Source organism: Paramisgurnus dabryanus, chromosome 6, assembly GCF_030506205.2.
Source record: "Paramisgurnus dabryanus chromosome 6, PD_genome_1.1, whole genome shotgun sequence".
Lineage (NCBI taxonomy): Eukaryota > Metazoa > Chordata > Actinopteri > Cypriniformes > Cobitidae > Paramisgurnus > Paramisgurnus dabryanus.
Genome location: NC_133342.1, coordinates 28,994,193 through 29,019,037, shown reverse-complemented (window position 1 = coordinate 29,019,037; position 24,845 = coordinate 28,994,193). Strand labels below are relative to the sequence as shown.

At 36.9% G+C, this 24,845-nt stretch overlaps 1 protein-coding gene and 1 long non-coding RNA gene across 3 annotated transcripts in view; one reads left to right on the top strand and one right to left on the bottom strand.

The window, feature by feature from the left end:
- Positions 1 to 1,554: 1,554 nt before the first annotated feature.
- cacnb2b (calcium channel, voltage-dependent, beta 2b) overlaps positions 1,555 to 24,845 on the bottom strand; it is a 51,970-nt gene continuing 28,679 nt past the window's right edge. For both annotated transcript variants that reach the window (XM_065276489.2, XM_065276490.2), the window contains exons 2-13: positions 19,249 to 19,326; positions 16,671 to 16,793; positions 16,444 to 16,583; positions 16,257 to 16,318; positions 15,596 to 15,618; positions 15,424 to 15,504; positions 15,106 to 15,164; positions 14,254 to 14,363; positions 11,992 to 12,143; positions 11,497 to 11,592; positions 4,215 to 4,388; positions 1,555 to 2,848 (exon numbers count right to left, since the gene is read on the bottom strand). In XM_065276489.2, the coding sequence (XP_065132561.1) occupies positions 2,189 to 2,848; positions 4,215 to 4,388; positions 11,497 to 11,592; positions 11,992 to 12,143; positions 14,254 to 14,363; positions 15,106 to 15,164; positions 15,424 to 15,504; positions 15,596 to 15,618; positions 16,257 to 16,318; positions 16,444 to 16,583; positions 16,671 to 16,793; positions 19,249 to 19,326 (1,758 nt within the window). In that variant the 3' untranslated portion in view covers positions 1,555 to 2,188. The remainder of the gene's footprint in view (positions 2,849 to 4,214; positions 4,389 to 11,496; positions 11,593 to 11,991; positions 12,144 to 14,253; positions 14,364 to 15,105; positions 15,165 to 15,423; positions 15,505 to 15,595; positions 15,619 to 16,256; positions 16,319 to 16,443; positions 16,584 to 16,670; positions 16,794 to 19,248; positions 19,327 to 24,845) is intronic.
- Positions 6,518 to 7,342, top strand: LOC141282333 (uncharacterized). Its single transcript, XR_012336932.1, has 3 exons — positions 6,518 to 6,631; positions 6,714 to 6,812; positions 6,923 to 7,342. It is a non-coding gene; the product is annotated as an uncharacterized lncRNA (long non-coding RNA).

Genomic DNA, 24,845 nt, shown 5'->3' with positions numbered 1-24,845 from the left:
CCAATGATAAAGCAAACCTGAAAATTTTAGCAGACCCTGGCCTGTCTATTTGTACTTTTCATGAGACCGCATTTATTTTGGTGTTTGATTTTCGAATTTATTTGTCCACCTAAAACGTATTTTTAGTGCATAAAAAGATGCCTGTCATTTGTGAATAAAATGAAATGCATATGTTTTAATACATTTAATATAAACTGAGACTTGGAGACGTATTTAGTCTGATCTCTCTTGGCACTAAGCACAACTTGAGCTCTTTTGAGGAGACTGAAGTCAGCTTATGTACACTTTATCTCTGAGATTTCAGAGCAGAGCAATGAGAGACATTTAAATGGTGCTTTATGTTATAAGAAAAGCAATTCCTTATTATTAACCTTTTTATTATTTACTTTATTAGTTTTTATTATTAATGAATTATTTGCTTTATGTGCCTAATGCCCCATATACTTTAGTGTGTGTTGTTGAATAATAAAACCAACTCTTCAGATGAAGGTGATTTGTTGATTTCATTCCTAACGCCTTTCTATTACTTAAAGGGGACATTTGACAATAAACACAACAGAATTGAATAAATGTGAAGTGTTCAGTAATGAATCATATAAAATAAAAACAATTGACATTCAAATTGATTGATAGAAATCCATCTGTATTCCAGTGCAGCAGGAACTCTTCTCAGTTGTATCAGTCCATATCTACAAAGGCATTTATGAGGTATTTACAAATGCATAGAAACCATTTTCAAGCTATAGTGTTTTCACAAACTAATGCATAGAGTATCAGAAAACCTAATAATATCAGAAAATGCAAATAAATGTCATGCTTTTAGATCATAGTGTTCTAACCTTTCATGTTTTCCTGTCTTAACCAAACTGCAAACACAGATTTCAAAATGCTTTTGTAATAAAATGGCTTTTTTCAAAACGAATTCATTTTTCACAGGTCAACAAAGTGTTTTTTTTTTTTGTTGCTTTATGCAGATGAGACTTATTACTAAAGGAAAATATATCCATTTAATTATATATTTGACTGTAGAGAGAGGGAGAGGATAAAGTTCAGTGTCACAAAATGTGTTGTTAGAAGTAGGCCGCCTCCATTCAAAACCAGCTATCGGCCGAGTCGGTATTAATATTGTTATAAATTTTCTCACTATCGTACAATGGCTGATTGTTTCATGATCAGGACAGATTATATCTTGGCAATCAAAAAGGGTGGAAAACGCATCAGAGCTCACACTGTGTGATTATTTTGAATTGGGTAAAATGACAACAGAAATGCAGTTTGTACGCCCTGCACTTCTATTGTAGGATTTCACAACATAATTCATTTCAAACAAGGAGTAAAAAGCAAAACTATTGGTATCAGCACAGACATTTTGTATCTAAATGGTGCATGCTCTTATCAACTTAAATAAATAATATAAAATCAAACAATATATTTTAACATAGGCTATCACTGTATGGAAAACTATAATCTGATTTGATCCTTGTGATGGGAATCCCAACAGAACCATCAAGTTTCAAATGTTCAGTGCCAATAAACGCAAGATTCACAACATAATTCATTTCCTGTGTTTACAATAATTTATTTCTCCAATGTTTTCTCATTACCCACACCTCCTTTAGTAACACAGGTTCCTCAGTAGCTTATGACTGATTAAAACAAACACACACAAAAGAAAAATCAAAAGTCATATCCCTTCTTTGTCAGAGGCCACAGTTTAAAATCATATTTTGCTGGGATGCTATATATTGAATATGTACATCCCAAAAGTCCACAAAGATGATGACATCTGTTTGCATACAGTATGTGCGTTTCACAGTAAGATTTATGATGGTAACAAGCAAGGATGCAATCATGGATTTATGATTGGGGGATCAAACTGTCATCACTTAGTAATCACTAAAAAACAGCATGTGGTCAAAAGTATGTGGACATCTGTAATAAATAACCAAAGATAGCCAAATCTATTACTTTAAAAAGGGAGGCTTCATATTGCACTAATCTTAATGTCCACGGTAGAAAATAAGCCTGAGGAGCACAGAATTATCAAGAGAGATGCAAGATGTCAACCAGAGGAGGCTCATGCAGCGGTATCAACAGATAAAGAGAGAGACAGTGAGACCGTATTATCCTGAGTACACAGTTGCCAGCATTTCACCTAGCAGCATTAAAATAACATATCCAGACCCTCTCAATGATGAATGTACCTATCTTCTGTCCATTCTTCTGTCTCCGCACACCTGTCTCTGTCCCGCTGGTACGGGTAGTGATTTCCTGTGTGATGCAGGTGAGCGTAGCGTTGATCATGGCGTGAGCGCAGCTGGCTCTGGTGTCTCTGCTGTCTGTTACGTTCATTGTGCTCCAGCTCGTACTCCGGCTGTCCGTGGTGCGAAAAATCCACAGGGATGTCTGCTGTCCTGTGATGGTGATGATGATGACGGTGGTTGTGATGGTGGTGGTTATGGTCCCTGTGGGTTGTGGTCCTGTTGTGGCAGACCTCGGGTTGGTCCGGGTCGCCCTCATCCAGGGGCGTGCGCCTGCTCCGGGAGTCTTTAGTGGGGTGCAGCTCCATGTTGGGGGGCTGCTGGTGGCGCACGTGGTGCTGGTGTTTGTTATGGTGTTCAGTTCGATTTGTGCTGGAGCGATGGTGATGATGGTGGTGGTGATGGCTGTGTTTCTTTGGCTCACTACGAAGAAGCCTCTCCTCTTCCTCTGCTTCTTCTTCTTCTTGCACTTCTTCGTCCTCCTCTTCTTCCTCTTTCGGCTCCTGGGGATGGGACAGAGGAGCCTGCTGAGGCTCTTGAGATCCCTTTCTCTTAGTTGCAGCTGCTTTCTTGCTTTGCTGTTCCTCCTATATAGAGGACAAGATGAAAGAATATTATTTTTTATTTCGGGATGTTTTCTGTTTTATTTTTTACCTTTTGCTAAATCAATTGATTATCTCACAATCCACCTGATCATTATTGATTTTCACTATCTGAAAGTGCTCCTTCTGAACTTTGTTTGGTAAACCTTATGTTGTTTAAAAACAATACTAACACACAGATGTCGATGTTAAAATTACTTAATTAGGTTACTTGTGACATCTAATATTCGAGTTGGCTTACTCGTATGAATTCGTATAAAGTTATTCATGCAGAAATGTTTGATTATCATAAAAAAAACAATAACAAAATTTCGCCCGTAAGCACAGCATCGCAGGGGCAAAGGCAAATCGTACAAAAATGTATGAATGTGGTCATATGAATTCATATGAATTAGCCACCTCGTAAAATATGTACGAACTGTCATGAGATAGCGTTGAATACTCCTAAAACTATGCATTACAAAGCACTAGTAGTTACTGAGACTACAGGTATTTACTTGATAGTCTACCTTCTCACTCACCAAATATCATTTTACCTCAAGTCTTCTGCAGACGTCCATGCGAGGTGAGGAGGAAATTAAACATGTCACTGAATGACAACCCACTAAAGCAAGACTATGGACTGGAGCTTGCAAAATCAAAACTTTATGGCGCTTAATGGCACATTTTGACCTGTTCATTTATCATTAATACAACAGACAGTCAGTTACATAGGAGTTTAACAGAGTATGCTATAAAGTCGCTTTTCCATTGTGTGGTACCACCGAGGGGCAACCTTCCAATCTCTTTGATGAAGCTAATACGGAAGTGATTTAAACGGCAATTCATCGACTGGTCGCTAGAGGCTGGCACCAAAAGGGAGTCAATTTCCATAGACCCCCATGTTAAAATGGCCAACTTTACAGTAGAAAATAATATGTTTACAGTCTGGCACAAAAAGTGATTTTGGTCTATTTAGCTATTTTTTCCTTCAGTACAACTGTGAGGGGGGTGAATTATTTTGTAACACATCTGATTAAATTATATTAAGATTTATATTAAGATTATATTAAGTACTGCATAATTAAGGGTGGGGCACAAAGGAGTTAATGCAGCATTGAAACAGCATTGGTGTTTATGATAATTCAGGACTTATACAGTATGTAAACCAATGCAAGTGTTTAGCTAACATAAATACAGACAACAATTCTAAATGACAGGAGATTTTCATGAAGAGTATGTACTGTAAGTTTTTTTAAGTAACTACATTGAAAACAAATCTAAAGAGCATTTATAAATTTGCTTTATATAGTTAAAAATAGACTGAAATCTGAAAGTACTTTTTTCCCTGCTTCAGTATTGCGCAATGTACCTTAGCAGGTGTAGGGCTGGCAGGGAGTGTGTTTTCTGCCAGTTTCTCCAGCATGGGGTTGGCTGGCTCCATTTCAGGAGGGTGGGTGGCTCTCCAGTAGGCCTCCAGGTAGTCAGCAATGTGCTCACAGGCATCTGAGAGCTGATTCTCATCCAAGATGACATCAAATAGTTCCTTTTAATAATGATGGTATAACAAGGGTAAATAAAAGTGAAGGTGAAACGAAGCCAAAAGCACATACAACAACACATGACAAAAATGAGAGGATAATCAGTGCAGTACCCAATGAATTGTTCCTGTAACTCAATTGGTAGAGCACAAGGTTTAATCATTTTGAAGTTTAAACATGAGGTAAAAGTTAATTGTATGTCTACAAAATATAAATGGTCATAAAATATCTAAAATTAAAGGCGGGGTGCATGATCTCTGAAGGGCAATGTTGATATTTAAAATCACCTAAACAAACACGCTCCTACCCCAATAGAATCTGGACCTTCTTTTGATAGACCCGCCCCACAGATACGCAACCCAGGCAATGATGTTGGTTAGTAGACACGCCCCTTACTGCTGATTGGCTACAAGTGTGTTTTGATACTCGGCCAGACTCCCTTTTCCAAAGCATTTCTCAAAAATCCTGCACCCCGCCTTTTAGGTGAAATGTGTACATTTTAGCGGCATCAAACTTTGAGGTTGCAAATAACAACCAACGGCTTAGTTCACCACTTTCCAAGCGCATACAGTAGAGAAGCTACGATGGCCGACAAAGCACAAAGATGTTGTCTGAGTAATCGGGGAGTAGCCAGTCAAGCAATGACGTTAATCGTTACGAAACACGCTTTGTAGAGCAGTGTAATGTTATAAATTACATAAATTATGTTGAGACACAATTCTTTAAAAAAAAATGAAAACTACATTGTATTATATTATCTTCAGTGTGGTCACCCAATGTACTCTTGACATTTTATTCAACAGCTTGTTGAGGTCTCACCTTGAGATGATTTTTAAACTTAAAGAGCACCTATTATGGGATACACGTTTTTAAACATCCTTTTGTGTGTAAGTGTGCATTAGTACATGCTAACGATATTCAAAAAGTACGTACCTCAAAGAAAACGATGACGCGAGTTATCGTCTCTAACGTTCGAGGACTACAAAAAACACTCGGATTGTAGGCAACAGTTTACTTCCTGGGATTAGTGACGTAGATAAGACCAACATTATCATAGTTCAGCCCTCTCTGCTTTGCTTGGGTACGCCCTCAAAGACGAGGGTGGGGAGCGCCGAGTCAGAAGAGAGCTAAAATGGCGGAGGTTGTGAGTCCCTGCTTTGACTCTGTTTGCAAACTCTTGTTTCATCGTTTAAGCGATTAAATCTCTCGAGTAGACGCTGTCTCTTTAGATGCGAGGGCAAATAGCACTTTATGGACTTCCACAGAGGACATCATGTTTAATACGGTTCCGGAAAAATCCAGTCAGAAGTTGTTCACGGAGTTTTCACAATAACTGCTTCTCATGAACCGAAGCTGGACGTCTCCTCCTGAAAGTTGGATTACTGTGCACTTCTGGATCACAGGCTGTAAGTATTCACGTTTATTATTTGCCTTTTACTGTACGTTACGTAACCGGTAACCGGAGATTAACATAATGTGCGTGTAGAGCTAAGCTTGCAAGCGAACTGTTTTGTGTTGTAATACTGTATTTCATAAACAACGTACCATATTTACACACGTGTATGTTGAATTATGCAGACTATCGTCTTTTTTATCGATGTTGGTTAAGACATGTTTACAAACTTGCTAAGTTACCAGCTAAACTGTTACCGGTAAAATGTGTTCTCATGATCAAACTCAAGAAACTCTAAGTACAGATGATTTGTTTAAAGTTATATGTATTTTACTGTTGTATTTACTTGAAGCTTTCTTAGATTTTGAAACGAAGTAAACACGTAATGTGTGTTGCTAATGTTGGGCCATGTAATATGTAATACATTTACGTTTTAATGAATAGTCTAACGATTTATAATCGTTGTACTCTATTGTTATAATATGTCTTTTTGACTGAATACATGTTTGTTTTATTTGTCTATATCTTAGATTCGCAGCTGTACACATCCTTCTACACTGTATGCAAACATGCAACATCATAACACACAGTACAAGGAGTCAGACTGGCATATGAGGAGCAAAGGTGTGTAACACATATGATGTATTTAGCTAATGAAACCACTACCAGTCTTAAATGTATAACTGATGATGACAAAGTTTTTTTTCTCTGCATAATCATAGGAACCCACGCAGTAGCATTGTTTCACAATGTTACCATCACCATCATCAGTGGATGCCTTTGCCGTCCGTAGCCTGAGATTTCAGATTTGCAGCAAAAAAATTAGATTTTCTCATTTATTGGAATGCTGTGCAGGTATTTAAGTATTTTAGTAACTGTGTTAAATAAAGTAGTATTTACTTTTACAATAAATTTATGCTTGCTTATATTTTTACAGGTTGTACCTTGCAGCCATCCATTACAATGTCACCAAGCCGTAACAAAAGCAGGAGAGGGAAAGTACAAGGCTATGTTCCCAAAACACAAATGACATACCGTAAGCAGTAATGTTTTATTTCAAATACACTCATAATTAAAAACTTAATGTATGAAGCAGGGAAATAAATGATCAAAACAAAAGATTTATTGACTGCAATATTTCTACAGTTATGTGGAGGATGTGATCAGGCTTGTGTTTGATGAGGTATTTGAAGATAAGCTGAAGGAAACCCCGATTCCAATGGACCTGGCATCACAGTTTGAGAGACCTTCAAAGGAGGACGTGATTGCATGCCATCTTCAGTGCAGGGGTCGTCGAAAGCCAAAATTGTGACCGATCTGATCAGGAAGCTCCAAGCGTATCTGGAGAACAACACACGACAGGATGATAACCCTAAAGTGTCATCTTAGATAGCATCAGCTGACAAAGCTTTGATATGCCATTTATCTGAATAGATAGCTGTAAGAAGTGAATTGAACAATTTTTGAAAGAAGAGCACAATATGGTTACTAAAGTATGTTTATTTGTATATTGTTTAACATTTAAATATATATTTGTAATAAATAAACTTTTGACTGACTACTATATTTTCTTTAAAGTTACATCTTTTGTTCTTTTGGTTACTTTGTTACTATAATAATACTTTAGTGTTATTGGTTTAAAAATGTAATAAAACTTACTCTAGTCCTGCGCCTCAAAGGCTTATAGTCCGTACAATAAATGTTCTGTGTGTAGGGATTTAGACAATTTCTGCAAAACCTGGATGATGAATCACGCAGGTAAGAGGCCCTGGAACCTGTTGCATTCTCCTTAAAACCTAGTAAGTAAAAACATAGCACAGTCTTTCATAATAAAGTTTACCATAGTAAAATAATGTAGAACTAACATTCATTTCAATTAATACTTTCTTTGTGCTACATTTGGTGTTTCCATATAGTTTGCACAGTAAAATAGTATGTAAGCAGTATTTTATAATTAAGTTTACTATAGTAAAATAATGTAGAAATTACCAAGTAAAATCGTTTTATAATCATTTCAACAAATACTTTATATGTGCTACATTTGGTGTTTCCATATAGTTTGCACAGTAAAATAGTATGTAAGCAGTATTTTATAATTAAGTTTACTATAGTAAAATAATGTAGAAATTACCAAGTGAAATCGTTTTATAATCATTTCAACAAATACTTTATATGTGCTACATTTGGTGTTTCCATATAGTTTGCACAGTAATACAGTATGTAAGGAATCTTTTATAATAAATTTTACTAGAGTAAAATAATGTAGAAATTACCAAGTGAAATCGTTTTATAATCATTTCAACAAATACTTTCTATGTGCTACATTTGGTGTTTCCATATAGTAATGTAGTACGTTATAATTACCTTTTGGATGTCTTTGCAACACATTTTCGTCTTCGTTTAGCATTCTGGCAGAGCTAAGGACACCTAAAAAAGTTAAATCCAATCGCATTCATTGACGGAGATCGTTTATATCGTAACGGCCTTCTGAACTCTCTGGATCGAGCTCGAAGTGGTAAGGCAGTACAGACACCATCGTTTATAGAGAAATATAGCGCTTGTTTACGTGTCCTCTGAGGCTGTGACTCTCAGTCAGAATCTGTGTCAACCAGTGTTGCCAGATCTCGCGAGACAAATAAGCAACCAGGCCTGTGAAAACAAGCCCAAAACAAGCGACTTTTCAACGCGCCCCTAAACCCCCCCCAAGCCTCAAATTTTTTTGGTCAAAGCTGTGAGTGATAAGCACGCGAGATGGCAGAAGGTTGCTATGGTTATTTCTGTGTCAATCATCACATTTTCGGGAGTGAGTCTTGTTTCGTACAGACATGAAACAAACATTTAGGGGATTCACTCCAGCATTTACATACGGTTGTCATTCCCGAAAGTTTGCAGTGTGTACGAGACCATTGAGGAGAACGGGGCTGCATTTTTTATGTTTCTATCTGCTATCATGTTGTACGAGGTCCGCATGGTGTGCACGTATTTCACACTTAACTGATACTCTGCACAGTGCTTTGAGTCGTCCCACACGACAGGTTGAATCCATTCTTTTACTCCTTTCTCTTTCTCCCAGTCTTTTCCCACTTTGTCCCAGGCATTTGTTCCTCCAAAAAACTCTCCTACAGTCCAGTCAGTCAACATCAGTCGCAACTCGCGCGCATTAATTTAAAGTTTACATCACTCACTGACTACGTTTTCCTAGCCAGAAAAAAAAACTGATTGCCCTGCTCTGCCTCTGATTGGCTGGTACTCGTTGCCATCTGGGTCAGAGCCAATTAGAAACAGGTGTGGGTGGGAAAAAACTGCTGTCTCCTGTGTGTATGGGGAAAGGGGAGAGACGGAGAGAACAGGCTAGACAAACTCCTACGTTTAAATAACATATAGAAAATATCTGATTGACAAGTTATTATGGAGGTGGGATCAAGCCCAAAAAAGCAACTACACTTTAGAAACAAGCCCAAAATAACGCGACCCGCGACTACCAATATTTGTAAGCGACTTTACAGAAAAGCAAGCCCAAAGTCGCTTATAATAAGCGGACTTGGCAACACTGGTGTCAACCCACGCGTAGTCAGGGGCGTAACCTTTCAAACACACGCCGAATCCAGCTGACCAATAACAGTTGAGTAGTCATCTGACCAATCCGATTACACTAGACATTTTGGGAGGCGGAGACAGGAACTAAACCGAGCGTTTTCCAGACAGTGGGAAATCGGTGAGGTATGTAAGCAATTTATAAGACTCACAATGCATTAGTTCAAGTTTTAATAACATGTATGTACTATGGGATATTGCAATAACGTGCTAACGTGCCAATTTATTAGCATAATTGGTGCTCTTTAATTGAAGGGTTTCCATCTATTCTGGGCTCTTGCCTGCTTTTTCTTAATTATTCAGTCCATGTTATCCATTTCAAAAAAATATATTTTCTTTTTTTTTTATTTTAGTTATCTAATAATACAAATTAACATGTTGCCTCAATTATATTTTTGTCTACAAAAGTCATTTCCAGCATTTAAGCATATGCAGGTTAACTCTTTCCCCGCCAGCATTTTTTAAAAAAAGTTGCCAGCCAGCGCCAGCATTTTTCATGATTTTCACAAAAGTTTAATGCCTTCCAGAAAATGTTCTTCTTTAAAGGTATTGCGGAGGATTTTCTTTTTCCGGGTGGATCATCAAGACTATTGGTCCTCCTAGTTGTCAATCAGAAGTGTTGTGCAATTGCATTTTTTTTTAAAGTGGAGAAGGTGGTTCTTTTCTAAAATTCAAGAAAATCCTCCGCTACACCTTTAAATATATAAACAAACAATATATCAGATAAAAGAACAGACCCTCTGCTTTCAAAAAAAAAAATCGTTTCATCTTCTTGTAATCACCTCTCAAACATGGGTAGATTCTTCAAAAACACCCAATTTTGAGCAAAAAGCTGAGATAATTCAATTTTTGCGAAGGACTTTTGATAGAGATCAGATGCAGAGCGATCTTTAAAACATACACAGAGTTCTTTCTCTTTCACGTGAGGCGCTACTTCCGGGTTGTATAAGTTGATAATAGCGGTATTGCGGACAGACGGAAAATCTCGTCATTGGCAGGGAAGCGTTTTCTCTTAATTGACGAGATATCTCGTCAATGGCGGTGAAAGAGTTAAAGGTTGTTAAGATTAAGAGGCTGTTTACACTTGGCATTAACATGCGTTTTCGTCGATCGGATCACAAGTGGACGACGTTAATGCCAGGTGTAAACGGTGTTCAAAACGTTTTGAACGCGTCCACTTTCGACCACTTTCAACCACATTCAGAGGTAGTCGAAACCACTTTCGATCGGATCGCTTTGGAGTTGCGGAACGCAATGTGGTTGAATGCGTTCGGACAGCCACATGCGACCGCCTTCTCTCCGCCCATTTATCTAATCTGAGGTATTAAACACTATTTTTACGTCTTTTTTGACTTCTGCCGTGAACATACGGTGAACAACGCTATTTTTAGCCTTTCATTGATAAAACTACTGCGGGGTGTTCTCCGTAGTTTCGTTTTGAAAGCGTGAAAGTTGCGCGATCCTATTTCATCAATTGCGCTGAAAATTCAGAGAAAGCTCCAACAAATAAACGTACAAAACACTGTGCAGCATGTATACTTGCTAAACAAGCAACGGGCTCCAACATAATATAAGTTTGCGTCCATATAAACTCATCATTACTCCCGCTCGCGTTTGAATGACAGCAGAGAGACTCGCCCACCGTCTCACAGACCATCCCCTCACAGTATTCAGGACAGATGCGGTCGAAAGTGGACAAAAGAGACGGATTTAAATACCAGGTGTAAACGCAATGTGTCTCTCTCGTCCACTTGTGATCCGATCGATGAAAACACATCTTAATACCAAGTGTAAACAGCCCCTATGAGAAACATTTCAGTCAAGTACTCTTAACTTTTGAATGTAGTGTAAGTACTGTAAAAACATGATGCCGCAAAATGGCAACATTCCATTTAAGGGAACTTGGGGTGTTTGTATATAAAAACTCATTTTAAGGGTATAAATACATAATGGTTCATTTTGTAAGGTCTTTATAAACCCTTGAAAACATAGTTATGTATATAATATTTCTGTCAATAGATCCTCCTAAAATGTACATACTGCACCTTTAAATGATTTAATCTAAGATAAAGAGACAGCACTTTTTACCATGTTTTAAACATGCACTTACTATAGAAGACACTTACATTAGGACACTGGGCCAGTTTATCGGCAGCCACCATCTGAACATTCAGATGTTTCGTTTGAGATTTGCCCCTGGTCTTTATCAATCTTGTGAGAACCTTAACAGCAGATGGGATGAGAAAGGAAGATTAACAGGAAGGATGAGTGGGAGGCATACAAGGTGAAAGTACACCAGTGAACATTGGGTCATCCTGAGTCACAGGAGAAGTTTTGGTATTTTGTAATCACATCTTTAAAAAAACATTATATTTGTCAAAGTAATTGGTGCACAACTGTTTTGGACAGAACCATAAGTCATCAACATGCTGATAAAAACACAGTCCATAATACAACAATAGTGCATTAGTATAATTACAAAGCCAGATGGTGTGGTCAGAGCTGAAGGTTAATTCATTTTAGGTCATCACACATAACATATCAAACTGGGAATAACAGTAAATGATTGTGGTTATAATTCTGAGAATGGAATGGTAATTCATACGAAAAGAGGATCTGACCTTTGGTGATGAAATCTTGACATAAACCAGAATGGGTGCCAAAGAGGTCTTGCTAAGTTGCAAAGGATGGTTAATGGTGTCTGCATCCAGAACCACAAGCTGTAGACTGCGAGCCAACTCAAAAATCCTCTCAACCTCCCCTTGGATCTGGGCTGTAAGGATAGACAGTGAAATAAAATCCTTACATAGGACCACATCAACTCATTACTTACAGTGCTGTGTGGTCTCCTAAAAAAATGTCACATTTTAAATCTGTAAAGTGCAGCCAAAGTCTATAAAATGCAACGTGGAGCTTCTTACATCAAAATCCACTAATATACAATTTCAAAACTTTGTGTCAAAAAGGGACAGTCCTTGGGTTAAATTAACACAAAAAGGCTTATTTTTGACCCAACAATTGGTTAAATCAACCTAGCATTTTGGGATAAAGCAACCGTTAAATTAGAACCCAAGGGGCGGTGCTCATCTCATTTTTTTAGCCAATGCTCAGTTTCAGTGCATTTAGTTTCAGAATAAAGCTAAAAATTTAAAAAGCAAAAGTCCTGTATAAAATACTAAACCTATTCAGATACTACAAAACACAAAGATTGTGCAATATGTCATGGAAAGGTGAACAAAATATGCTGATGGTATAGTTTCTTGTTCACAGGAAACAACAGATCTGTAACAGATCTTTGCTCCTACAATTTAAGCAAACTTAATGATAAAAATGATGACTTATTTTAAAATCCAGATCAAAACTCACTATTATTTCTCTAAACCCTGGCTTGTATTTCTTTGATCATAATAATTATACAAGAATCATGGAGGGATTTTTGGTTATAAAGGTGGTTTCCAAGACTTAGATTAAACTAGGATTTAGATTAATCGAGGACTAGGCCTTAGTTATATTAGGCCACTTAAGTATATTTTAAAACAAAAAACAATATAGTGCTTCTTGAGACAAAACAATGGCACTGATATATGTACTGAATGCACTTTTACAAATGAAGGCATCTCAAACATGCATTTTAGTCTGGGTGTAGGAAAAGCCCAGTCCAGGAAACCACCTTATCTCTTAGACAAGCCAAAGCTTAAAGGAATAATGAGCATTAATGAAGTATCTGGGGTTTTTGACAATTGTGTTCGCTAAAAGGTGGATCAGTTCTGATGACACCAACAGGAATGAGTTTGGGTGAATAGACAGACTACAGCTGAGTAATACATACCCACGGCATCTGAGATGTGTGATAGAGACATGTAAGGGACAGAATGGAGAGAACCAATCAGATCCCCAGAAAGCTACAGAAGCTACACACCTCAGATCCACATTTGGTGCAAAAACCAACCGTAGCCACTACTGTAAAAAACACTTAAAGGTGTACTCAGTCAATGTTCCACATTAATAAAAAAATACAAATGAAGAAATCAATTACTTTAGGAAGGGAAGTCAGTTTTAGTTTATTTGAAGCGTGTATCCTCACAACGGCTGACATGTTGAGATTGCATGAGCAGCCAAATATTATCGTTTAGTTACCACAAACTCATGATGGTGCCATTGATTGTGGCTGCCTTCGTTTCTACAAAGGCATCAGTAACTGATAACTTTTGCTGCATCCACACCACTAGGTGTCAGTATAAATTCTATCCTTTAAATAATTTGAATTAATTACAGATTTATTTATTTACAAAACTGGAGTCACATGTGCAAAACTCTAACTACAGTCTGCACAGCAGCAGTTCATGTGTACCAAACTCTAGTTCGTTTTTCATTGCTTGAACACAGTTTTCAAAACTCTACACACTTATCCCATGACTTTAACCACAACCTGCACAAAACTGTGGATTTAAAGCACTTTGTTCAAATGCTAACACACTGCTGTCAAAACTGTGAACCACACATTCAAAACAGAATTGATTTCAGCCTTTTGCCCAGTAGAGGAGTTTTTCTCTGGCTGGAGGTGGAAAGTGTTTGATCACCACCCACATGACCAAATGTGTTGGAAGCCATGCGTGCTGGTGTTTTATGCTAGTGTTTTTCCCTATCAGTGTGTTCAGAGTGACAGTGTGTGTTATCTCAGTAAGGGTTGTGCATTGTGTTTGGCTACACTGAGCCTGTTTTGAGCCATGTGTTAAGACTGTAGTTATAGTTTTGCACAGGTAGCTCCAGTTCTCCAGTGCTCAGTGTCGTTTAGCAAAGGAAAAAAACTGTAATACCTCAGGCTCATCCATCTAAAACATATCCTGTGATTAGTATGTAATGACAAATAAATAATCGCTTACCTAAATTAGAGCGTGTGTGTGATCGATCCATTATGGCGTGTTTGCTGGGGTTGTTAAGGATCGACCGCTTGGCAAGTGCAATGTCTGCTGTCACCCGAGTGATAGTTATTCTAATAAAAGATTTAGAGAGGCAGGATAATATATATCAATAAACAAGATAGTACTGTTTCGCTAAAGAGGATAATATATAATACCCTATATGATCACATAAAATTATTAATTCATAGTAAATATATACACTACCATTCAAAAGTTTTAGAGTCACTTATTATATGTTTATATTTCTTTCCACATTTTAAAATAATAGTAAGCTCATCAAAACTATGAAATAACGCAAATATAACTATGGCAATTATGTTGACACCAAAAGTTTTCAAAAGAAATGAAAACTACATTGTATTATATATTATCTTCAGTGTAGTCACACTTTGACTAGAGTTTGTAGAAATGTACTATTGGGATTTTATCAAGCAGCTTGTTGAGGTCTCACCTTGAGATGATTTTTAAAGTTTATTGAAGAAGTTCAGAGTTCCCATCTATTAAAGGCTCTTGACTGCTTTTTCTTTATTATACAATCCAAGTTATCCATTTCAAAAATATATTTTCTTTTTGTTAAAAAAATTAGTTTTCTAATGAGAGAAATTAACATGTTGGCGCAATTATATTTTCATCTACTGTACAAAAGTATTTTCTCGTTTTTTTTGTGTGTGTTTTCCAGCATTTAAGCACACGCAGGTTAATAGATTTTTAAGATCACCAGAAACATTTTAGTCAAGTGCTCTTAAACTTTTGAATGTAGTGTGTGGGGTGAATGAATAGCTGGTAATTTTTTTATTTCTGCAAGTAACATACCTTCCCTCAAATCTGTGTTTTAAAAAATCAAAGAGAGCTTTTTGCATCATGTCTGTAACCTGCACAGTAAATGGAAAAGGGGATTAAAATAGTTGGTTAATGCTTCAATATGCACAGCAGAGGGCAGTAAATACTCTTACAAGTACATAACAAATAGTATATAAAGTAAAGTCTTTCATAATAATAATTACATTTTACTGTTTAAATAATAAAATAAATATATAATTGTTGAGGTTAATCCCTTTGTAGGAAACCAGTACTGGTGTACTTTTAAACACTGAATATATTGAGAGACATTGGTAATGTATGACCCCTCACCTCATAGCCCTTAAGTGAAGGCCCCATGAGCACCACAGGACGCATGGAAGGCACAACATCATATGCAGCCAGCTGCTCTCCCTGCAATCAAGTATCCTTCAAACGGTTACATTACAACTAATACACTATCTATAAATAATGCATGAACATAAATGTGTGTGTGTTTGCTTACCGATTTCTTTTTCACTTGCTGAACTGAAGGTTAAGATTGTGAAAGAAAATGTAATTGCATGCAGGCATTTTAAAAGGCAGCTTTTTTATACATAAAATATAAAGCACTCATGCAAAACTTTTTTCTCTACATGTCATTGCTTGATAGCAATTGATGAATAATTTTAAGACAAACTAATTTATATGCTAATGTAGTGATAGATAGCTTAGTAAATTATGTCATTTTTGGATTATAAGTAAGGGATCATGTAGAGGCAGCCGGTAGTTATCGGGAAATAAGCCCCGACAGTGTGATCAGGACCCGACGCGAAGCGGAGGGTCTTGTATCACACTGAAGGGGCTTATTTCCCGATAACTACCGGCTGCCTCTACATTATCCCTTACTTATTACACGGCTCTCTGGAATGCTTGATTCTGATTGGTCAGTTGAGACATTTGCAGGTTCGTTCTTTTCGAATAATAACCGCTCCAAAATAATGATCTTTATTGGCGCGGAGCGATCTTACTCGTAAAAGTAGTACCGGCTATGCGTTATTATTTTGGAGCGGTTATTATTCGAAAAGAACGAACCTGCAAATGTCTCAACTGACCAATCAGAATCAAGCATTCCAGAGAGCCGTGTAATAAATAACAAATAAAGAACATCTGAAAATGTAACACACCTGTTGGTGGTGGAGCCGCTTTCTTTGCATTCAAATCATCTTTGGCAGCACTAGCTGCTTTACTGGAACATAAACAACAAACATGTTGCCATGCTTAACATTTAAATTGTTAATTCATTAAACCAAAACAACTGCAACATATCAAATAAATACCTCACAATGTAAAATAAATGAATAAGCTGTTTACTTGGCCAATGCTTTGGCAGCTTTCCTGGCATGCACCTCTCTTCTGATCAGAATGGTCTCAAGGTTCACTGGGCTGGGGATAAAACCGACCTCTCCGCCTTCTTTTACAGGCCGCCCAATCCACCAGTCATTATTAAACTTCTGTACAAGATGGCAGTTTAATGTTATAGCTTAAAACACACACTTTTAGTGATTCATTTTTATTTATTCAAGTGTAACACCTCTCACCTCTTTGATATGTAGGAAGTCTTTGGCTTCAAAGGAAACCCCGTGACCTGGTATGGGGACGTTGTCGTCATCCGCCGGAGCGTAAGTGAAATTTGTTCGAACGGCAAAGGCAACAGGCTTAAACTGTATAATCACAACAGAAACAGAAGATTGAATGAACGTCTATATTAAACCATATTGAATGTGACAAATTTGCATCAAAAATGTTTGTGTGTTTCTGTTTAAAATATCTAGAGATTCAGTATAAGCAATGTACAAACGAATAACAAGAACTATGATTATTTATTATTTGCAGTTGCTAGTCAATGACAGATTATCTTGTGGGAACTGTATTCTTATTTACAGTTTTTCTAAACAAATAGTTGTGTCGTCCAGTTTGGTTTATATTCCAGAAAAAACTTTAAAGGTTAATCAGCTGTAAGTTATTTTGGTTAACATGCACAAGTGCACTGACATGTGGCTTTCAAATGTAATATACATAATTACTCAAGTAACAAAGAAAATATGAGTTAAAAGTCCAATTTATATTTTTGTAGTTATGATAGGCACAGCTAGTGGAGGTCTGAGACAAAAACACCACAGAGTTCACCATGTGAGAAACATCACATGGGCTGCATTGCCCCGGGCAAGTTACTAATAATAGTTTTTATTCATTTACCTTCAAACCAATTGAAATGCATGAATTCATTCTGGAATGACTTCATATCGGCCCAATAAAGGGTAATGCAGTCTAATGGCATCTACACAAGGCTTGAGCACAGGTTTTAAAACATTATGAGACTGATGTCATTTAGATCAGTATAATTTGGTCTGCATTGTGACATCTATGCATCCACATATGTATGACATTTAAAAACCTGCTATCCAACAGATAATATTTCCATTGGCTTTAAGCACTTACTTTGCGAGGAATCACTTTAAAATGTGTTACACTATGCACAAACAATTAAATATTAGAGCTAGTGAACACAATACGTTACATTTAATGGCAATGTGTACAGTACAGTGGTGTTCAAGAAAATAGTAGTGTTCTAACAAAAGTAAATATTTTGTTAGTGCAAAAATTTTATAAATAGAGTTTATGTCCTAATTTTAAATGTATTGAAAAGATTACATATTCAATTCCAAATCAAAGCATAAAAACAGCATGGTTTTAGTTTGTCTTTAGTACTGTATAGGGAAAGCAAATGTTGGGAAGTGAAATACAAGTGTTGATGATTGAGAATGTCTAATAAACATCTCAATTGATATGCAATTGTTTATGGTTGTGGTCAATTTTCATTTGCAGTAATATGAGTATTGTTGACTTTCTTTATGATATTCCTTATTTGTACAGTATTTACAGCATTAAAGGGACACTCCACTTTTTTTGAAAATATACTCATTTTCCAGATCCCCTAGAGTTAAACAATTGATTTTTATCGTTATGTAATCCATTCAGCCGATCTCCGGGACTTGCGCTACCACTTTTAGCATAGTCCTCTGCCATTAAAAGTTACTAAGGAGACTATTTTCGGCTGCTGCGTAATATCAGTGCGCCTCCTGCAGCCATGTTACAGCAGAAAAGTCCTTGATTATAACGCCAGAATGATAATATAGATCCTAGCCATATCTGCCTAGAAAATCACAACTTTTAAAGTTCTGTCGGTCTTAGTACTTGATTTAACTACAGAAGAGTCTTAAATAGGAAAAATATCAAAACTCTTTGGTTATTTTTTAGGGCGATGCTAATGGTCTAATCAGATTCAATGGATTGTGCTAAGCTATGCTAAAGTGGTACCACCAGACCCGGAGATCGGCTAAATGGATTCAGAAAAGGTAAAAATCAAATGTTTAACTCTAGGGGAGCTGGAAAATATCCTTTAAGCATCTGCTTAATGACAGTGGAAAAGTAAATGGTTTGCTGGGATCATAACATATTTAAAATATTTAAAATAAACCACCACCATGTCTCATCCAATATTCATTACATAAATAAAAAATACATATTTTATTAAATAAATGTTTTTTTTATAATTGCACTAATAATTTTAATAATAATTGTACAGCACAATGGTCATTGTCTATAGTTGTTTATAATTGTTATAGGTGGTTTTGAAAGGCAGTGCTCTGTGTAAAATGCAATAACTAATTTTATTACTAATAACTAGGATGTAATGCTTTATACCAAGCATCTTAATTAAAAAACACCATACTGTAGGGAACTCATGAACACAGGCAGCAAGTTTAACTCTGTGTGTAAAGTCATGAAAGAAAACCTAATAAAACTGGACTCAATGATAAAATACTGAGCTCTTTCAAAGGGGTGGATGTAATCATGTTCTGAAAATTAACAAAACAAAGAGTACAGTGGTAATTGTGGCTATCATTTCATCTTAGGGTAATTATTTTAAACGGTGATGTGCTGTTTTGAGCCAGGACATTTGGTAATTAGCTTTTTGACACAGTTACCTTGTTACTTTCACAAAGGAAAAAGGAGCAATATCAAATCTATGGCCACATCTACAGTTAAAGCTTAATATATTTCAGTCGTTGTGGCCGACATCAACACTGGATGAAAGTGAGAATTACAATCTACCTTGGCCTTATCCAGCTGAACTTGAGCATTCTTCTCCTTTTCCTCAGTGGAACCTGAGTCGTGACGGTCCGCCGAACCCTACCACAGTCAAACACAAGCAAGAGAGAACCGCCATTATTGAAAGCTCCTTAAAGGGTGTGTTTCTCCATAGACTCCACTATATAATGCCACTGCCATCAAAGTCACAAATGATGCCAAGCTTTCTCCTTCATGGCTCTTTTAAATTGTATTACTAACTACTCACAAATGGCAACATTCAAAGTCATGGGGAATTTCTAAGTAATGTCAGGGAAAATAATACTCTTTGATACTTTTCATCAATAGCAAAGCTTTAATTTACATTCATGCATTTGGCTTACAGTGCATTGCAAGGTATACATTTTGTGTGCTTTTTTCAATTGTTTCACAAAGTCATTGCAGAAATCATGATCCCTTAATGCCTCATTAAATTTACTTTACCTTAATACTGATGCCCCCTGCCACAGGCACACAGACATACGTATGCATACGTAATCAAAGATTTCTTAATATAAGTCTGAATCTGAACACCAGTACTACACCCGGCCTGTTGAATTGACTGGTCCTCAGGTGATTTGTGCTGTTTTCAGATTTTGCTACCTCCCATATACAAAACATAGGACCATCCACTTGCAATTCTTAAACTTAAGCCTAAGCATGACAACACGAGGGTAGCACAATCTGAGGAGTACACCGATAAACCATCAGCAATAAATGTTAACATTGCTTTTTTATGATGAGCAATATGGTAATATTGGATCACCTTGTAACAAAATGGAAAACACACAAGTGGAAGCTGATCTTTTTAGCAGGTATAGGGACACTTAGTTAGACTGCAAATGGAATAACATTAATGGGCCATAACTCCACAGTCACACATTACAGCACTGAAAGAGCACTCTCTCTGGCCAAAATGCAGAAATATTAAATTAGCAAAATAATTCGGATTGGGACAGGTAGCATAATGGGTTGCCTTTTGCCCATAGCCACAGTCATGTAGAGGTGCTTGCTTTTATTTACTCATGAGACATCTGTTCTCTCAGCGGCATCTTTCCTGCGAGTCAATGTCACAAAGAGAGCAGAACAAAACGCTGCTGAATTATTAAACAACGGCCCGGTCACCAAGATGCCCCTTCAACCAAACAGTTTAGCAGAGATTTTTTTTAAATGGCACATTTGTAAAATGTAAGCTTATTTTTTACACACTGTGGTCCAAACGTTTTAGAATTTTTGAAAAGCAAAGCTAAATATGATTTATGTAATATTTAAACAATTTCTAATGTTGTATATTTAAAGTGGACATATCATGAAAATCTGACTTTTTCCATGTCTAAGTGTTATAATTGGGTCCCCAGTGCTTCTATCAACCTAGAAAATATGAAAGAGATCAACCCAGTAACTCAGTTTTGGTAAACCATCCTCTGCAAGCATGTACATTTTTTTAAATTTGGCTCCCCTTGTGATGTCATAAGGGGATAATACCGCCCCTTAATCTGCGCTATCCAACCACGGCACTGCCATTTAGTGCAGAGATAAGCTCATTTGCATTTAAAAGGACACACACAAAAACGGCACATTTTTGCACACACCTACAAAGTGGCAATTTTAACATAATAAATTATCTATGGGGTACTTTGAGCTAGAACTTCACATACATACTCTGGAGACACCAAAGATTTATTTTACATCCTAAAATAATGTCCCCTTTAAAACACAAAAAACATTATTACGCTTCCAATATAGCAAATGACACAAAATAAGCAGTGAAATGGCAGTTAGAGGTGTCTTTATTTAATTGTTTTCTATTGAGGGTTTTGCACGTTGTTTATGTGCCCTGAGTGCCTCTCGTTTTACGGTGCATGTCCACCATTCTGTGTGATCGGCCGCTAAGTGGACGTGTACCCTGTACATTACTTTTACTACAGCCGGTATATGTTTTCAGTTGTAATGAAAGCCGCACACTTTTATTTGAGATGAAAAATGTTCAACTTTTGGTGAAACACTCATCAATGTCACTTTACACTCAGCCGTCCAATCACAGTGGAGGTGGGCGGGACAAATAACCAACATGTGCATCTTACAATGACTGATAAACAAAACAGAAGGATAGATAGATAGATAGATAGATAGATAGATAGATAGATAGATAGATAGATAGATAGATAGATAGATAGATAGATAGATAGATAGATAGATAGATAGATAGATAGATAGATATAGGGGCTGTTTACACTTGGTTTTAAGATGTGTTTTCATTGATCGGATCACAAGTGGACGAGAGAGACACATTACGTTTACACCTGGTATTTAAATCCGTCTCTTTTGTCCACTTTCGACCGCACCTGTCCTGAATCCTGTGAGGGGGTGGTCTGTGAGACGGTGGGCGAGTCTCTCTGCTGTCATTCAAACGCGAGCGGGAGTAATTATGAGTTTATATGGACGCAAACTTATATTATGTCGGAGCCCGCTGCTTGTTTAGTAAGTAAACATGCTGCACAGTGTTTTGTACGTTTATTTGTTGGAGCTTTCTCTGAATTTTCAGCGCAATTGATGAAATAGGATCGCGCAACTTTCACGCTTTCAAAACAAAACTACGGAGAACACCCCGCAGTAGTTTTATCAATGAAAGGCTAAAAATAGCGCTGTTCACCGTATGTTCACGGCAGAAGTCAAAAAAGATGTTAAATTAGTGTTTAATACCTCAGATTAGATAAATGGGCCGAGAGAAGGCGGTCACGTGTGGCTGTTCCAACACATTCAACCACATTGCGTTCCGCAACTCCAAAGCGGTCCGATCGAAGTGGTTTCGACTACCTCTGAATGTGGTTGAAAGTGGTCGAATGTGGACGCGTTCAAAACGTTTTGAACACCGTTTACACCTGGCATTAACGTCGTCCACTTGTGATCCGATCGACGAAAACGCATGTTAATGCCAAGTGTAAACAGCCTCATAGATAGAGATATTGCACTTAGTGTACAGACCTTGGTTATACTCTTCAGCACCTTCACTGTATGAAGATTTATCTTATCTAAGACTGTGACAGAAAGGCAGTATCTTTGATTTGTAAGCCAATTAACTTCTCCCTTTGCTATTTCTATCCAGCCATTGTTCTAGTATACAAATTTGACAGAGATTATTTTAAATGAATCAAATCAAAAGTATGTCACAAGAAGAGAATGTGAGCTTGTTAGATGTGACATGGGGCCTGTGATTGACTAGCCAGTCAAACCCAGTTAGTGAACCACAAGAAGACTGTCAGCTGGCCAGAGCAAGTCCTGGAGAAAGAAAAATCTGACTTCATTAAAGATAATCATTAAAGATAATGAATTTGAATGAGCATTCAGCAAGACTCCAATAGCAGGACTTCAAGAGTTACACCATTAAAATAGATGGATAGCCTAACAAATGAATAAAATGAAACTGGAAAATGAAGAGTGTCTTGAATGTTTTACAAGAGACAGATAAACATAACTAATTTAAACAGTGCCGCTCTATACAGTCCTGTGTGCTCTTCCAACCGGCTTTTACATTATTAGTTAATTCTATGGTTGTCTTTCTGTACTTCAAGTGATTGTCAGATATTGTGATTTAATAAATCTACTCTATCCAAACTCATTTATTTTACATGTCCATTTACAACCCTAGGATTTGCCTTTAAAAGGAAATTGTCTATTATTACCTTATTTGAAAGGGTCATGAATAATAATGTTGAGCTCTGCTCTGATTGGCTGTTTCTCAGAGCAGCTCAATTAAGTAGCTCTGTGTGTTTGTAAACAGACCTTTGAGTCTGTATCATACAAAGATACAGAATTTAAGGAATAATCAATTGCTTTGAGATTGTTAATGGACGTAAAGCGCTAACTCAGCAGTCACAGTTTTGTTTTTAGCATTGTAACAACATTGTAATTAATTTAATGTTTAATTTAAAGGAATAGTCCATTTTCTAAAAAAAATCCAGATAATTTACTCACCACCATCTCATCCAAAATGTTGATGTCTTTCTTTGTTCAGTCGAGAAGAAATTATGTTTTTTGAGGAAAACATTGCAGGATTTTTTTTCATTTTAATGGACTTTAATAGAGCCCAACATTTAATACTTAACTCAACACTTAACAGTTTTTTCAACGGAGTTTCAAAGGACTCTAAGCAATCCCAAACGAGGCATAAGGGTCTTATCTAGCGAAACGATTGTCATTTCTGACAAGAAAAATAAAAAATGTGCACTTTTAAACCACAACTTCTCGTCTAGGTCCGGTCCTGTGATACGCCAGCGCGACCTAATGTAAATGCGTAGAGACGTAGAGAGGTCACGTGTTACATATATGAATACCATTTTAAACAATAAACTGATACAAAGACATTAATTAGAATCATTCCACATACAACAACGTAGGAACGGTCCTCTTTCTCCACACTTGTAAAGACTGGGGCGTAGTTTCGCGTTCGTCCTCTGTGACCTCTTGACGTGATGACGTATTGCGTGAGGTCGCACTGGCGCTTTTCATCATGACCGAAGATAGATGTGAAGTTTTGGTTTAAAAGGGCATATTTTTTATTTTTCTTGTCAAAAATGACAATCATTTTGCTAGATAAGACCCTTATGCCTCGTTTGGGATCTTAAGAGTCTTTTGAAACTCCGTTGAAAAAAACTGTTAAGTGTTGAGTTAAGTGTTAAGTGTTGGGCTCTATTAAAGTCCACTAAAATGAGAAAAATCCTGCAATGTTTTCCTCAAAAACATAATTTCTTCTCGACTGAACAAAGAAAGACATCAACATTTTGGATGACATGGTGGTGAGTAAATTATCTGGATTTTTCTTTTAAGAAAATGGAATATTCCTTTAATATTGGGATTAAAGTCACAGTTGATGTTATGTTGAGATTGGCCTGTTTCCAGCATGCACAAGGTTTACATTAGAAGGTGGAAACAATCGCTTTGAGGCTTATGGTATGTCATTACCATGTACAGAGCTCTTATTATTCATCAATGCCTAGTACAGTTTACATATTACGGCACCTTTAAATGAAACCCATTTACAATGTCACTGATTTTGCATGAATATGATCAACTTTATATAGGGGGTATGCTATTGTGTGATAAAACATATTCATTTACAGATGTACTAAGAATTGTATACTTAATAATACAACAAAGAACTCCCCCCCCCCCCAAAAAAACAACAAAAAAAGCATGTTTGAGCTTCCTTCATTTAAAGCACTTTGACCTTAAATATTTTAACATATATCAGTGCCATTGTTTTGTCTCAAGATGCACACCAGCACTGTATTTTTGTAAGATATGTTTGTAAAAACTACTTAAATGTCCTAATATATCTAAGGCCTAGTCCTGGATTAATCTAAACCATGTCCGGAAAAATGCCAGTGTGTTTGCATTGAAAGCTAAAGAATACAGATGGGAAGTGGGAACAGACGTTGCTATGGAAACCTCAAGAAAAAAAATGTGCTGGCTATGCAGTAAATCGCCTATGAGGTGCATGACTTTATGGATGAATTTCCCTTTCATTTACACAAGCGTGTTAATGATCACGTCTGAGTTTGCTCAAACTTACAATTAGAAGT